This window comes from Pelodiscus sinensis, chromosome 3, assembly GCF_049634645.1.
Source record: "Pelodiscus sinensis isolate JC-2024 chromosome 3, ASM4963464v1, whole genome shotgun sequence".
In the NCBI taxonomy this organism is placed as follows: Eukaryota; Metazoa; Chordata; order Testudines; family Trionychidae; genus Pelodiscus; species Pelodiscus sinensis.
The window spans coordinates 14,266,609-14,279,130 of NC_134713.1; the positions used below are offsets into that span (position 1 = coordinate 14,266,609).

The 12,522-nt window shown below is 47.1% G+C and overlaps 2 protein-coding genes across 6 annotated transcripts in view; one reads left to right on the forward strand and one right to left on the reverse strand.

The window, feature by feature from the left end:
* The window catches only part of GCFC2 (GC-rich sequence DNA-binding factor 2), a 52,054-nt gene extending 47,233 nt beyond the window's left edge, over window positions 1-4,821 (reverse strand). The window contains exon 1 of the mRNA XM_014571236.3: window positions 119-4,821. Coding sequence (XP_014426722.1) covers window positions 119-413 — 295 coding nt within the window. The 5' untranslated portion in view covers window positions 414-4,821. The remainder of the gene's footprint in view (window positions 1-118) is intronic.
* A 1,562-nt stretch (window positions 4,822-6,383) lies between these two features.
* The window catches only part of ITSN2 (intersectin 2), a 140,348-nt gene continuing 134,209 nt past the window's right edge, over window positions 6,384-12,522 (forward strand). For 2 of the 5 annotated variants that reach the window (XM_075923397.1, XM_075923400.1), the window contains exon 1: window positions 6,384-6,682. The gene's annotated coding sequence lies outside the window, so the exon portion shown is untranslated. Of the gene's footprint in view, window positions 6,743-9,164; window positions 9,186-12,522 lie in introns of those variants that run through there. The other 3 variants (XM_075923401.1, XM_075923398.1, XM_075923399.1) reach the window with 3 other exon arrangements.

Here is a 12,522-nt window from a genome sequence, read left to right on the forward strand (position 1 = left end):
CGGCTACCCCTCTGAAACGTGGTATCTAGTCACAACGGTGCGGGGGCCAACCTGGAGCCCATTCCCCCAGCGGTAATGTAACACAGGGATCCCTCCCTCAGCCCGCGGCGCACTTTACCGTCCCGCTCCTCCTCAGCACGGAAGCTCAGCAGCGTTTGCCCCCCTCTGGGGCTTGCCCCCCGTGACCGGCCTCGGGGCACTCCGCCATCCGCCTCCTCCACCTGATCCCTGATGTCCCCTACTGGCCCCTCTGCGGGGGGCTGCTGCTCAGCGGCGGGCTCGGCAGGGCCCCGCTCCTCATCCTCTTCGTCCCGGTCCCCTCCAGGCTCCGGCTCCGCCTCGGGCTCCCCTTCGCTGCTGCTGGACTCGGCTCGCTGGCGACGCCGGAAGTTCCGCGGGGGCCTCCTGAACATTCTATCCGGTAACGGGCACAGCGCGCGACAAGGCGCTCACCACCGATGGCGCGAGACTACTCCATACTTTCCTCCCCTCCCCCCCTTCCGCTCCAATGCGCACGCGCAGCATCACTCGTCGGTAAAGAGCGACGAAGAAATAGCGCTTGGGGAAAAAAAAATATGACCACGCCCCCTGGAGGATCGGGTGGGCGGAGCAGAGTAGGCCGCTCTCCAGTCAGCCAGGGGGAGGTGGATCCTCATGTGTTGGGGTGGAGGATTGGGCCGGGGGTTGCACCTGTGCGGAGGGGAGGCCTCCCGCGCGGGATGAAGCGAGGCGGGGCCTGGCGTGGGAGGGGTTTGGGGCGGAATGGTGTGCGGGGAATGAGTCAGGGCTCATTTTCTCAGAGGGTGGCACAAAGAGGTTACATTTGTGAAGAATTTGCTACAGTGAAAATACCATAAAATAATGAGAACGTTACCAGATAATAAATCAATCCTGTATTCAGTGCAGAGCTACTCATTCGGCACTGTATGAAGCAGGTGTACAATGGAAAATAATCAAATGAAGTAATTTGACTAAAGACTATTATAATACATCCACATAAGGGGGCTGAATTAAGGGCTTGTCCATTCTTGAAAGTTAATTCTGATGTGTTTCTGTTTCAGAAATAACTTTTTTTAAAGCTGTACAGGATTGTTTAGCTGTCCCAGCTTACACTGCTTTCCTTTTGCATCATGTCTACACAGTGTGATGGCAGTGTTTCTTAAGCACAAAAATATGTACAGACAACCCTTATCTTAGTGCAATGTTTCACCACTATGTTATATGCATTCTGCTAGCTTAACAGTGCATTGTGTTAGGACTACCATACATCCGGTTTTTCCAGGATATTGTTTCTTTTTGAGCCTCTGACTAGAGGGATTTTTCAGACAACAGGAAATGGCTGGGGGGGTTGTACAGCCCAGGCTGCCACTCATAAAGATCCATGGTTGGTCCCCTTCCCAATTGGTCTTTTCCCTGCACTGGCAGCTGATTAACCCATTCCACTGCAGTCACATCTGCCAGATGCTGCTGGCCTTGGCTCTCATCCCTGCTCACAGGGACTTAGGGCTATTACTTCATCCAGGGCTTGCACCAGTCACCTGAAACTATGATGGAGAATGACACTGCTCCCTACCCCCAGTGAGTACCTGTGCTGCAGGTACCTGCTCCAGTTTCCCCAACTGGACCACCTCCTTTCAGCTTACCCCTACAGTATCCTCTTTTTTGGAACCTCAAATATGGTAACCCTATGCCAATGGTCCCCAACCTTTTGGGGCGGCCGGGTGCCCGGAGGTGGGGCCACGCATGCACCGTGCGCCTGGGGCGGCATCGCACATGCGCCCAGGGTGGGATCTGTGCATGCGCTGCGCGCCTGGCACCGCGCGCCCAGCACTGCACATGCAGCGTGCGCTCGGGGTGGGGGCCGCATATACACCAGACAGTAAGGGCACAAGAATGGCTCGGGCCAGCCATGGTCACTAGGTGGGCGCACATTAATGCCCCGGCTGGTGCCATGGCGCCCGCAGGCACCGCGTTGGGGACCACTGCCCTATGCTATAAGGTTCCTACTCAGGCTCTGAATCCAGGGGGGAACTAATAAATTCCTGGGATTCCTCTCCTTTCATCCCATCATACCACTAGCTTTTGTAAGACAGCTCCATTGTCAAACAATGGCTGTCAGGGAACATAGAAAAAATATATTGTGTGAAACACATGGAATTCTGGTAACTGCTGTTCAGATAGCCAAAAATATTTTGGCCTTGGAAAGGGTTCAGAAAAGGGCCACTAAAATGATTAGGGGTTTCAAATGGGTCACATATGAGGAGAGGTTAAAACGACTGAGACTTTTCAGTTTAGAAAAGAGGAGACTGAGGGGGGATATGATAGAGGTCTATAAAATCATGAGAGGTGTGGAGAGGGCCGATAAAGAAAAGTTATTTATTAGTTCCCTAAATAGAAGAACTAGAGGACATCAAATGAAATTAATGGGTAGCAGGTTTAAAACTAATAAAAAGGAAGTTCTTCACACAGCGTGTAGTTAACCTGTAGAACTCCTTGCCAGAGGAGGCTGTGAAGGCTAGGACTATAGTAGAGTTTAAAGAGAAGCTAGATAATTTCATGGAGGTTAGGTCCATAAAAGGCTATTAGCCAGGGGATAAAATGGTTTCCTTGGCATCTGTTTGTCAGAGGCTGGAGAGAGATGGCAGGAGACAAATTGCTTGATCATTGTCTTTGGTCCACCCTCTCTGGGGCACCTGGTGCTGGCCACTGTCAGCAGACAGGATACTGGGCTAGAAGGACCTTTGGTCTGACCCAGTACGGCCGTTCTTATGGGACTGGGCCATCTCCTCTCCCCAAAGGTGGTTCTTATTTCACCCTGGATTGATTCAATAATGAGTTATTTCAGAGAGTATTATGAAGACAACAATTCTGATGAGGAATTTCATAAGATCTTCTCAGTAACAGTAATCACACTTCTTTAAAGTTCAGTCATGAAATATGTAGCCACCAACTTTCAGTGCAATTGAAATAAAAATGTAGCCCTAAAATATATTATGGTTTTGTTCAAACTATTTTGCACACCTTTATACATCAGATTTATACTTAATTGTCAGCATGTAGCTGCGAACAGTCATTCTCAATCAGTAGTACATCAGCTCTGCATGCCTCCAAGGGTACATGTACTACTGACTGTTGTAAAACTAGGCAAATATCTCTAGATATCTCTTTAACAGCTGGATATTTGCCTAGTTTTACAACAGGCTACAAAAAGCACTAGCAAAGTCAGTAGAAACTAAAATTTCATACCTATAATGACGTGTTTATACAGCTCTCTATATACTATGTACTGAAATGTACACATAATATTTATATTCCAGTTGGTTTATTTTATTAATTTATTTTATTAATTATATGGAAAGTCATTAACAGTGTACTAACACTTTTGCATTTTTATGCCTAATTTTGTAAGCAAGTAAGGGAGGTGAAACTTGAAGTATGCAAAACAAAACAGACTCCTGAAAGTCTGGGAAGGTTGAGAGCCATTAGTCTAAAATGTTGTGAGGGGTGTACCTAAAGTAGTGCAGTACAGGAATAAGTAAGACCCACCAGGATTGGGCTGTAGTCTTCAGGAATTAATCTTTATTTACATATTAAGATTTATGATGTGTGAGAGATCTCCAGGAATACATCCAACCCAAACTGGCAACCCTAGAAGGCTACTATGTTAGATTCATGGGGGGATGGATAGGCAAAATTCTCTAGTTACTATAAACATAACTGTAACAACAGGTCAAGACTCACTACCATGGCACCTCCTGCAGATCACACTGGGAATTAGTTCTGTCCTCAGCAGGGCACTCCATTCTGGCCAGTGTCTCTCTCCATGCTCTCCCTGCGCTCTGCTTTGGACCCACTTCACTCCCAGGACCATAGGACACTGCCCACCACACTGGTTTCTCAACCCCTTTTTCCCCTAGGTATTATCAGCAGTCCTTAGTCTCACATCTGCCATCATGGCCAACTACAGTCTCACTTTAGTCCCTCAGCTCAGGGGCAAGCCACAGTCCATAAAGGTCACTTCTCGGTGTGACTAGGTGCAGTGTAAGGACCCCAGGCCCACCCACTACTCTAGGTCCCAGATCAGGGACCCTCTGGCAGCAGTCTTGTCCTGCTCTCCTCTCTCCCACTCTACTGCCTTCTGTTCCCTGGGCTACTTCCCCTATGACCCTTGCACCTTCCTGGCCCCTGTATCAAGGCCTGCAGCCTGGCAGATATCAGTCTGGAGCTTTTCTCCTGCTCCCCTAAGCCTGCCTACCACTACTTCCTCTATCTAAGATGTATCCTACGGAACAAGTGCTGCATCCTCCCTAGTCATCTTCCAGCTGCTTACTGTGCTCCTGAGCCCTTATTCCTCAAAAAATGAGGTATACAGACTCTTGAACTAAAGGTTGTTTTTTTTTCCAACAAATGGCCCCGTCTACACAGGGCTTTTTATCACAAAAACCTTTTCCCCAAAAAGGACTGGAAGATATGCAAATGAGAGCGTGATATAGGCAAATAAGTGCTCAATTTGCATTTCCTCTTCCACAAAAATCCTGCAGTGTAAACATAACCTGAGTCTCAGGCATTGGTTCTATATTCAGGGGCATTTTTTGCCTTTATGCCTTGGCTCTGCACCTTAGGGCCTTGTTAGTCACTATGCTGTGGCACCCCACCCAGAGGCACCGTGAGCCTGTATAACCTATGATACTTTATGGGGAGTACCCAGTTACTGCCTCCCCTTAGCATGTTTATGCCTCCTGGAGTCGCTCCCCAACTTCACTGGTCTAGGTACATCCCATTGTCTCTTTACAAGTTAACAACAGATACACTCTAACTCCCTTTCCTCCTCTCCGCCCCGCCCTCCTCCCCATCTTTACGGAGTATTCAGACCCTACTCAACTGGATACTCACAGTATTCACTACTCCCACAGGAGCGGTACAGTTTATCAGTGTATCAGATATACCTTAGATCACAGTTTCATGTAGCACACTGTGATTATATAAGTTGATAGTTTAAAAAAAAAGTTTATTTAACAAAGCATAGAGATTTTAATGAGAGAAAGGAGACATATTGGAAGTAGATGGCTTCATATAAAATAAAATCATAATACACATTCCAGAACATAAACTTATTTATCTAGACGCTTTAAGCTGTTTTACAACAATATTCATCCGAATTCCTCCTAGCATTATAAAGCCAGGCTTGACTGTGATTTTTCCTTTAGGAGACAAGTCATGCTATTGGCTTGCCTCTTTGGTGGAAGATATTATGTATCTCCCCGTATTACCTAATATACCATCCTGATGTTTTGGTTTTAGTCATGAACAGGGCACACCCCTGTGGATTTATTTCCTTATAGATATTCTCTCTTGTAGATTTTGCAATCTTACATCAGGTATCTGGCTTGCTGTGCAAACAGACATCCTTTGCAAGATATACAGTGCACAATACACACGTGACCAGAGACGACAGCCCTCTGCTACTTGGCTGTCTGAAAGAAATATGTCCCAGGTATATCCCTAGTGACATGTCTTACTTAACTCCTTTAAGAACATATTTTTCAGTTTAGATATATAATTCCTGAAATATTACCTTTACATGCAACAGTGACTGTTGGTAGGGATCTCCCATGTCACCATTTGGTGAATTATTAAGGCTACAATTTAGTCACAGTATTCAAAGATTCTGTGACTTTACTGGACCTCCCTGACTTCTGCTCCAGCTGTCAGCAAATGAAGTCAGGCCTAGAGGTGGGGACTGTATGCCCCTACCCTGTTGCAATTAGATGGATGGCTGGAACCAGGATCCTGGAGCCCCTGCCCTGTAGTTTGCTGGGGACTGCAGCCAAACTGGGCTCTCCTCTCCCGCAGCTGCTGCCAGCTCTGGAGTGGGAGCTGTGCAACCCCTGTGGCTGTGCTCCCTCTACCCCTGCTGTGACCCAACCCATGTCTTTTGTTGGGGACTGCATTGTGGGCCGCATGTCCCCCTCGTGCGTCCCATGGCTGTACCCCACCCTTGGCTGCAGCTGTGCCCATGCATCCTTGTCCTGCAGCTGTGCCCAGCTCCAGAGCAGAGGTAGAGCACCCTCTATGGTTGCAACGCACCACAACCTACAGCTTTTTTTGGGAGGCTGCGCTATAGCCTGGGCCGTACAACCCATTCCTGAGGGCTGATGTGACAAAATCTTAGCCTTAATTATGATGCATATTTCCTACCTGAGAGATCCTCGTGAAACTCTACGCCCCCGTCCTGTGCCGTCTGCCAACTGGCACCAAGTTCCTGGGGTACGTACCTTGGCTTGGCACCCAGGGCCCTGTAAGCCCATATCTCAGGCCTTGGTCCCACACCTGCCCATATCTTGAGCCTGGGACATACACCCTGGGGTGCTGTTAGGCCCTTCTATGCCTTGGTCCCACACCCAGCTGCTGTCGGCCTGAATCAGGGCTGGCCCCGAGCCCAGAGGGGCTGCTCTCACTTAGTCCCTGGGCCCCCTCTGGGCTCATCCCTAGGGCCCCGGTCGCACACCCAGGAGCCCCGCTGCTGGCCCGTGTCCGCGGGCAGCTCCTGCTCCCTCCCCCTCCTGCCGCAGCTCGCCTTCTTCCTGCGGGCCAGGCCCCCGCCTCCGCCGCCATGTTGTCGGGCTGAAGCCGCCGCAGGAGGCAGAGGGAGCGAGCGAGCGAGCGCCGAGCAGAGCAACAGGTACCGCGCTGCCCGGCTGCGGCCTGAGCCGTAAGGGGCCGAGGGAGCAGAGCCGGCTGGGTGAGCGGCCTCGGCCCCCGCGGGGGGACGGCGGGGTCTGTGCGGAGGGTGGGAATGGGGCGCTCTTGCTGGGGGGCCGAGGAAGCAAGGTCCGGGGGCACCGGGTCGTGAGTGTGTTGGGGGTCTGGGGAGAGAGGATTTGGGGGGGCTTGCAGGGAGAGAGGATTTGGGGGGGTTCGTTCGGGGGCCACGAAGAGGGAGCCGATAGGGGTTGCTGTGGGTTGGGTTAGGCGGCCCAGTGTGGGAGCAGGTAGGAGAGGTAACATGTCCTTGTTTGGGGGGGGACCCAGGGAGGGAGCAGGTAGGAGAGGTAACATGTCCTTGTTTGGGGGGGGACCCAGGGAGGGAGCAGGTAGGAGAGGTAACATGTCCTTGTTTGGGGGGGGAACCCAGGGAGGGAGCAGGTAGGAGAGGTAACATGTCCTTGTTTGGGGGGGGGACCCAGGGAGGGAACAGGTAGGAGAGGTAACATGTCCTTGTTTGGGGGGGGGGACCCAGGGAGGGAACAGGTAGGAGAGGTAACATGTCCTTGTTTGGGGGGGGGACCCAGGGAGGGAGCAGGTAGGAGAGGTAACATGTCCTTGTTTGGGGGGGGGGACCCAGGGAGGGAGCAGGTAGGAGAGGTAACATGTCCTTGTTTGGGGGGGGGGACCCAGGGAGGGAACAGGTAGGAGAGGTAACATGTCCTTGTTTGGGGGGGGGGGACCCAGGGAGGGAGCAGGTAGGAGAGGTAACATGTCCTTGTTTGGGGGGGGGGACCCAGGGAGGGAACAGGTAGGAGAGGTAACATGTCCTTGTTTGGGGGGGGGGGACCCAGGGAGGGAGCAGGTGGGGCGCCCTTGCTTGGGAGGAACCCAGGAAGGGAGCAGGCGGAGGGGGCGTTGGTTGGGGGGAGCGCTGCTAGGGGGTGCCCTTGATTGGGGGGGAGTGCAGGAAGGGAGCAGGGAAAAGATGAGATATGTCCTTGGGGAGGGAGAGGGAGTCTAAGGGGAAAACATAGGGGGTGCCTCTGATGGCGGGGTGGGGGAGCTCTCAGGGAAGGAGCAGGTAAGGGTGTGCCCTTGATTGAGAGAGTCCTGGGGAGGAACTCTAGGGAGCAGTTTGGGGGCTTTTGTGAGCAGTAACCTGAGGGGAATGGCCTGGGGAACACATGACTGGGATTTGAAGTGTTTAGTGAGGTAATGTTTGTGGCTGCTTGTGAGTGATTTAAAGGGCAGAATGTGACCGTATGAGACCATGATGCAGCCCATCAGTTCCACCTCTAGTCTGTTTCATTTGTCAACTTGGAAACCTTACCTGAGAGATTTTTCCCCCTCTTCTTTGAAGTTTTCTCTGGGGAATGGGGTTGGGATTTAGTCTTCTCCAGTGTAAGCACCTCTTGCATAGTATAGCAGGAGAGAGACAATCTTTGATTTTGTTCATTTTATTTAGCTCACATCACAGTGAGCAGCTGGGTACTGCAAAAAAGTTTCAAACCACAGTAACTGAAAATAGAACCTTAACAACAGAATGGGCAGTGGATGGGGAAATGTTTCAGGTTTGTGGTTTTTATTAGGTTGAACAGACATTTCTTTTGCATTAGAAGTTCTTCCTCTCTAAAAATAATGAAGTACTTATCTCTTTTATGAAAAGTAATTTTTTTTAACAATCAAAGCTCTTGTGAAGATCTTGCATTTTACCCCAAGGCTCCTTTTCAATACAGCTGATAAGTGCTGTGTTCAGTTTCTATAGGTTTTACACTTACATTTTAAAGGCTGCCAGAAATGAGTGAGACAAAATACAGGACTATGTAGCACTTTAAAGACTAACAAGATGGTTTATTAGATGATGAGCTTTCGTGGGCCAGACCCACTTCCTGAGGAAGTGGGTCTGGCCCACGAAAGCTCATCATCTAATAAACCATCTTGTTAGTCTTTAAAGTGCTACATAGTCCTGTATTTTGTTTCAGCTACACCAGACTAACACGGCTACATCTCTGTCACTATCAGAAATGAGTGAGGATTGTTTACAAATTTCCCCCACACATGTTCTCTCTGATTTGGAAGATGGAGGAGTAAATTACTGATGCTAGAACACTTTGATGTGTTTCTATGGGAACTAATTTTCTTCTCCTAAGAGTTGGTTTCATTGTTTCAGTAGTAAAGTGTGGATGGCAAATTTTATAATCTGTGTATATGTGTTATAATCTGTTGAGAAATAAAGATGGTAGCACTGATTAATAGGTTCAGAATTAAGTAAGAATCAAAATACAGAATATCTGTGCCTTGAGAGTTTACAGTCTGTAAGAAGATAAAACATTGGTAATGGATGAATAGATGAATTGTACTGGGAACCTCAGAGAATGGAATAATGAAGATTATTATAATTATTGGCTTACTTCTTAGGCTCCTGTGAAAACCTATAATTAGAAGAAATTAAGAACTGATGAAAACTAAATTCCATGGTTAGTGCCTTAGTAAATGATGTCCTTTTTTCTGTCTGTTTATGACATTGTCATTTTTTCTCAGGAAATTAAATGTTGCTACCATCTAGGGAATCTGGTTGTGCTTTTTAAGCATTAATATAATGTGAATAATAAATTTAAAATATATGATTTGCAGATAGTGTCACACCACTCACAGGTAGCAAAATTTGAAAGTAGATTTTACTTTTAATAATACTTAACACTTCATCTAAAAAGTGCTTTTACAAATATTATTCAGCTCTTATGAAATCTATGTTAAGGCAGTATGCGGTGTTACTCTGATTTTATATAGGGTGGAAAGTAAGGCACGAAGAATAATTTAGGTAAATCTATGTAGAGTCAGTGACAGAACTGGGATTGAAATGCAAAGAGTTCTTGGCTCTTTTTTTCTGTTTTCAGAAAACTAGATCATGCTTGTCTTTGTAGAGCAGTGGTTACCAACCGGTAGATCTTGGAGCCTCTGACAGGTGATCCCGACTGGTTTGGCGGGAAGCTATCAAGCACTGGTACTTCAGTTGCCCCTCTACTCACTGTCATGCTGCGCCTGCTCTCTGCTTTGGAGCTGCCCTCCCAGCCCCCAAGCCTCCTGCTTGCTGTTCTGGGTGTGGGCAGGAGAAGAGGGAGGGCTCTGATGTCAGAGTGTCCCATTTCCTTCCACTTCTATACCCTATCTACACAGAGAGAAGGGGATGGAGAGAGCTTGGCAATGCAAATTTCTGTTACTCTCACACACTGTGTGTGTCTCTGTCATTCTTACAAACACACACTGTCTTTCACTCTCATCTCCTGACCCAACACATACGTGGGGGGTTGTTGTTATTTCATTTACTGCTTGCAAAATGTATTGTGTTTGGTTTAAAACTGGTCTGTGCATTTCATAATTTTCGTTTCTCTTACGCTTAAATGTAATTCTTTGAGTTCTGAAATGCCTAACCTATTGTGGCTGGAGTAGTTATCCCTGTGGAAATTGCTGCTCCTGGAAGTCACTGGCGTGTCCCTGCTGCCCCTGAAAAATCAAAGCAGGGGGTCTTCACATGCTGCTGTTACCTGCAGACAACATGCTGCTGTTGCCTGCAGCTCCCATGATCACTAATGGGGAACTGTAGCCAGTGGAAGCTGTGGGCTCAGAGCCTGTAGATGAGGGGCATCGAATGGAGCCATTACTGTACATGCCAGCAGCTTTCAGGAGTGGTGCAGGGCCAGGGCAGGGTAAGCCTGCCTTCACTCCACTATTCCACCACCAGGAAGCTGTCTCAGTTAAATGGTGCTGAGCTAGATCGTGCATCCTGAACCCCTGTCCCAGCCCTGAATCTTCTGCACTCAACCTCCTGCCCAAGACATGAGTCCCTCTACACCCAAACTCCTTCTCAGAGCTTGCATCAGAGCCTGCACCCCAGCCCCCTGCCCCAGCCTGGTGAAAGTGAGTAAGGCGGGGGGATGGAGTGAGCAGGGTGAGGCCATGGAGAAGGGATGGATCAGGGACAGGGCTTCAAAGAAGGGTTAGAAAGGAAGTGGGGCAAGGATATCTGGGTTTGAGGTAGATCTTACATTGCACTTAAATTGAAAAAGTGATCTTGTGGTTAAAATGGTTGGAGACCACTGCTCTAGAGCCTTTTGTGTGACTGCTACCCCAAAATTAAAGACAGACTCCAAGACTGCATCTGCACATGCAACGTTTGGACCCTTAATTCTTCATTGGTGTTGCTGTGATACCTACATAAATTGCCATCTGGCACTGGTTAGGAAAGTGGCAAGCTGAGACTTCATTTTTTTCTACTCTCCTGCATCCTGTTTGTCTGGTTAGTTCACCTGACTGACATGGAGGCTATGTCTGTGCCGGCAGTTGAACAACAAAACTTCTGTTGTTCAGAGATGCTAAACCTCCTCCCCCTCTCCTGAAAAACAAAAGTTTTCCCATGATAAATGCCAGTGTGACTAGTGCATTATCGTCAGGAGTGCTTATGCCTTAGGTTGTAACCTCTCTGGGTCAGTGTCTATACTTGCATTCAGGACAGAGAGGTCTTGATGCTTTATAAGGGTTCCTAGATGCTACTGTAATACAAATACATAATAGGTTATAGTGATAGCATGAATAAAAGCTGTACTGTATATAAGGTTTATGCATATTCAACACCATTTAATTTAATCTGCCCCCAGAGGAGTGCACCAGTGATGAATTATGGGAACTGATTATTTTTCTCCTTAATGACAAGGTCAAATAAACCAAATTAGAAGAGGACTGTTACTAATTTTGAACACTGTTAGTAAGAAGGCTTTTGTGAGTTTGGGATATTACCCTAACAAAGCCCATGTAAATATCTACCTAGCTTAGTTTTCAAATATTATTGTTTTTATATTTTCATCACATTACTATTATATGAACTAAGTTCATTTTCATAGTAAGATATGAACTACTGAATATGAAATTTTAGTCCTGTTTGCCATAATAATTTTACTTGGCTATTTATCTTGCATTATTATTTATGTATTACAAAACTAAGTGCTCAGAAGTATACTGGGTGTCATTCGGCCAAATGGAAAAAAATAAGGAACACTTTCGGTGTTCAACTTGTGACTGGGTGCTGATTATGAGCACCCAGTCTCTTTAAAATTAGATTCCTTTAAGTAAGCGAGGTTTAATACCCCAGAATTTATTTATTTAGAATTATTTGGTTTTGCAAATCTTGAGCATGAGCTTTGCCTTGAAGAGTTGATGTTTTAATTGTCAATTTAGAGACAAGAGCCCTCATCTTGCTGATGGATGTTCTCATTTAGATCACTTTGCAGAATAGGGGCAAAAGGGATCAGAAAAGGGCACAATATTAGACTTTTAAAAATATAATTTGACTCAGCACTAGTCCCAACTTTTTGTTTCACTCCATGCCCTAAGTGTCTCCAAGGTAGTTAGTTCTATCTTATTTGTCTTGTAAGGTATTTTACTTCTTCCTATTTCAGTCTCATTGTAACTGTAGCCATTTCTTCATTTTACTTTTAACGAAAAAATTAATACTTTTTTATATAGTATTATTTGTTCAAATCTTGCCTTTTCTATTGTTGTTTCTGCTTAGCCTCAGCATTTTCTCTTTTTAATTATTTTCTGTTTTCAGATTATTTCTTTTAACTCTTTAAAACCACTTTTGAATTCAGCACACAACATCTGTCTCCATAGTTCCTAGATCAGGCCTAGGTAAAATACCCTCTGCGGGCTGGATGCAGCCCGTTGTTGGGATTTTGTGGTTCCCAGAGAGTGAGGTGCTGGGCAGAATCAAGGGTCTTCAATTCAATTCAATACTTTATCCAGTGTGCACAAAGGGAG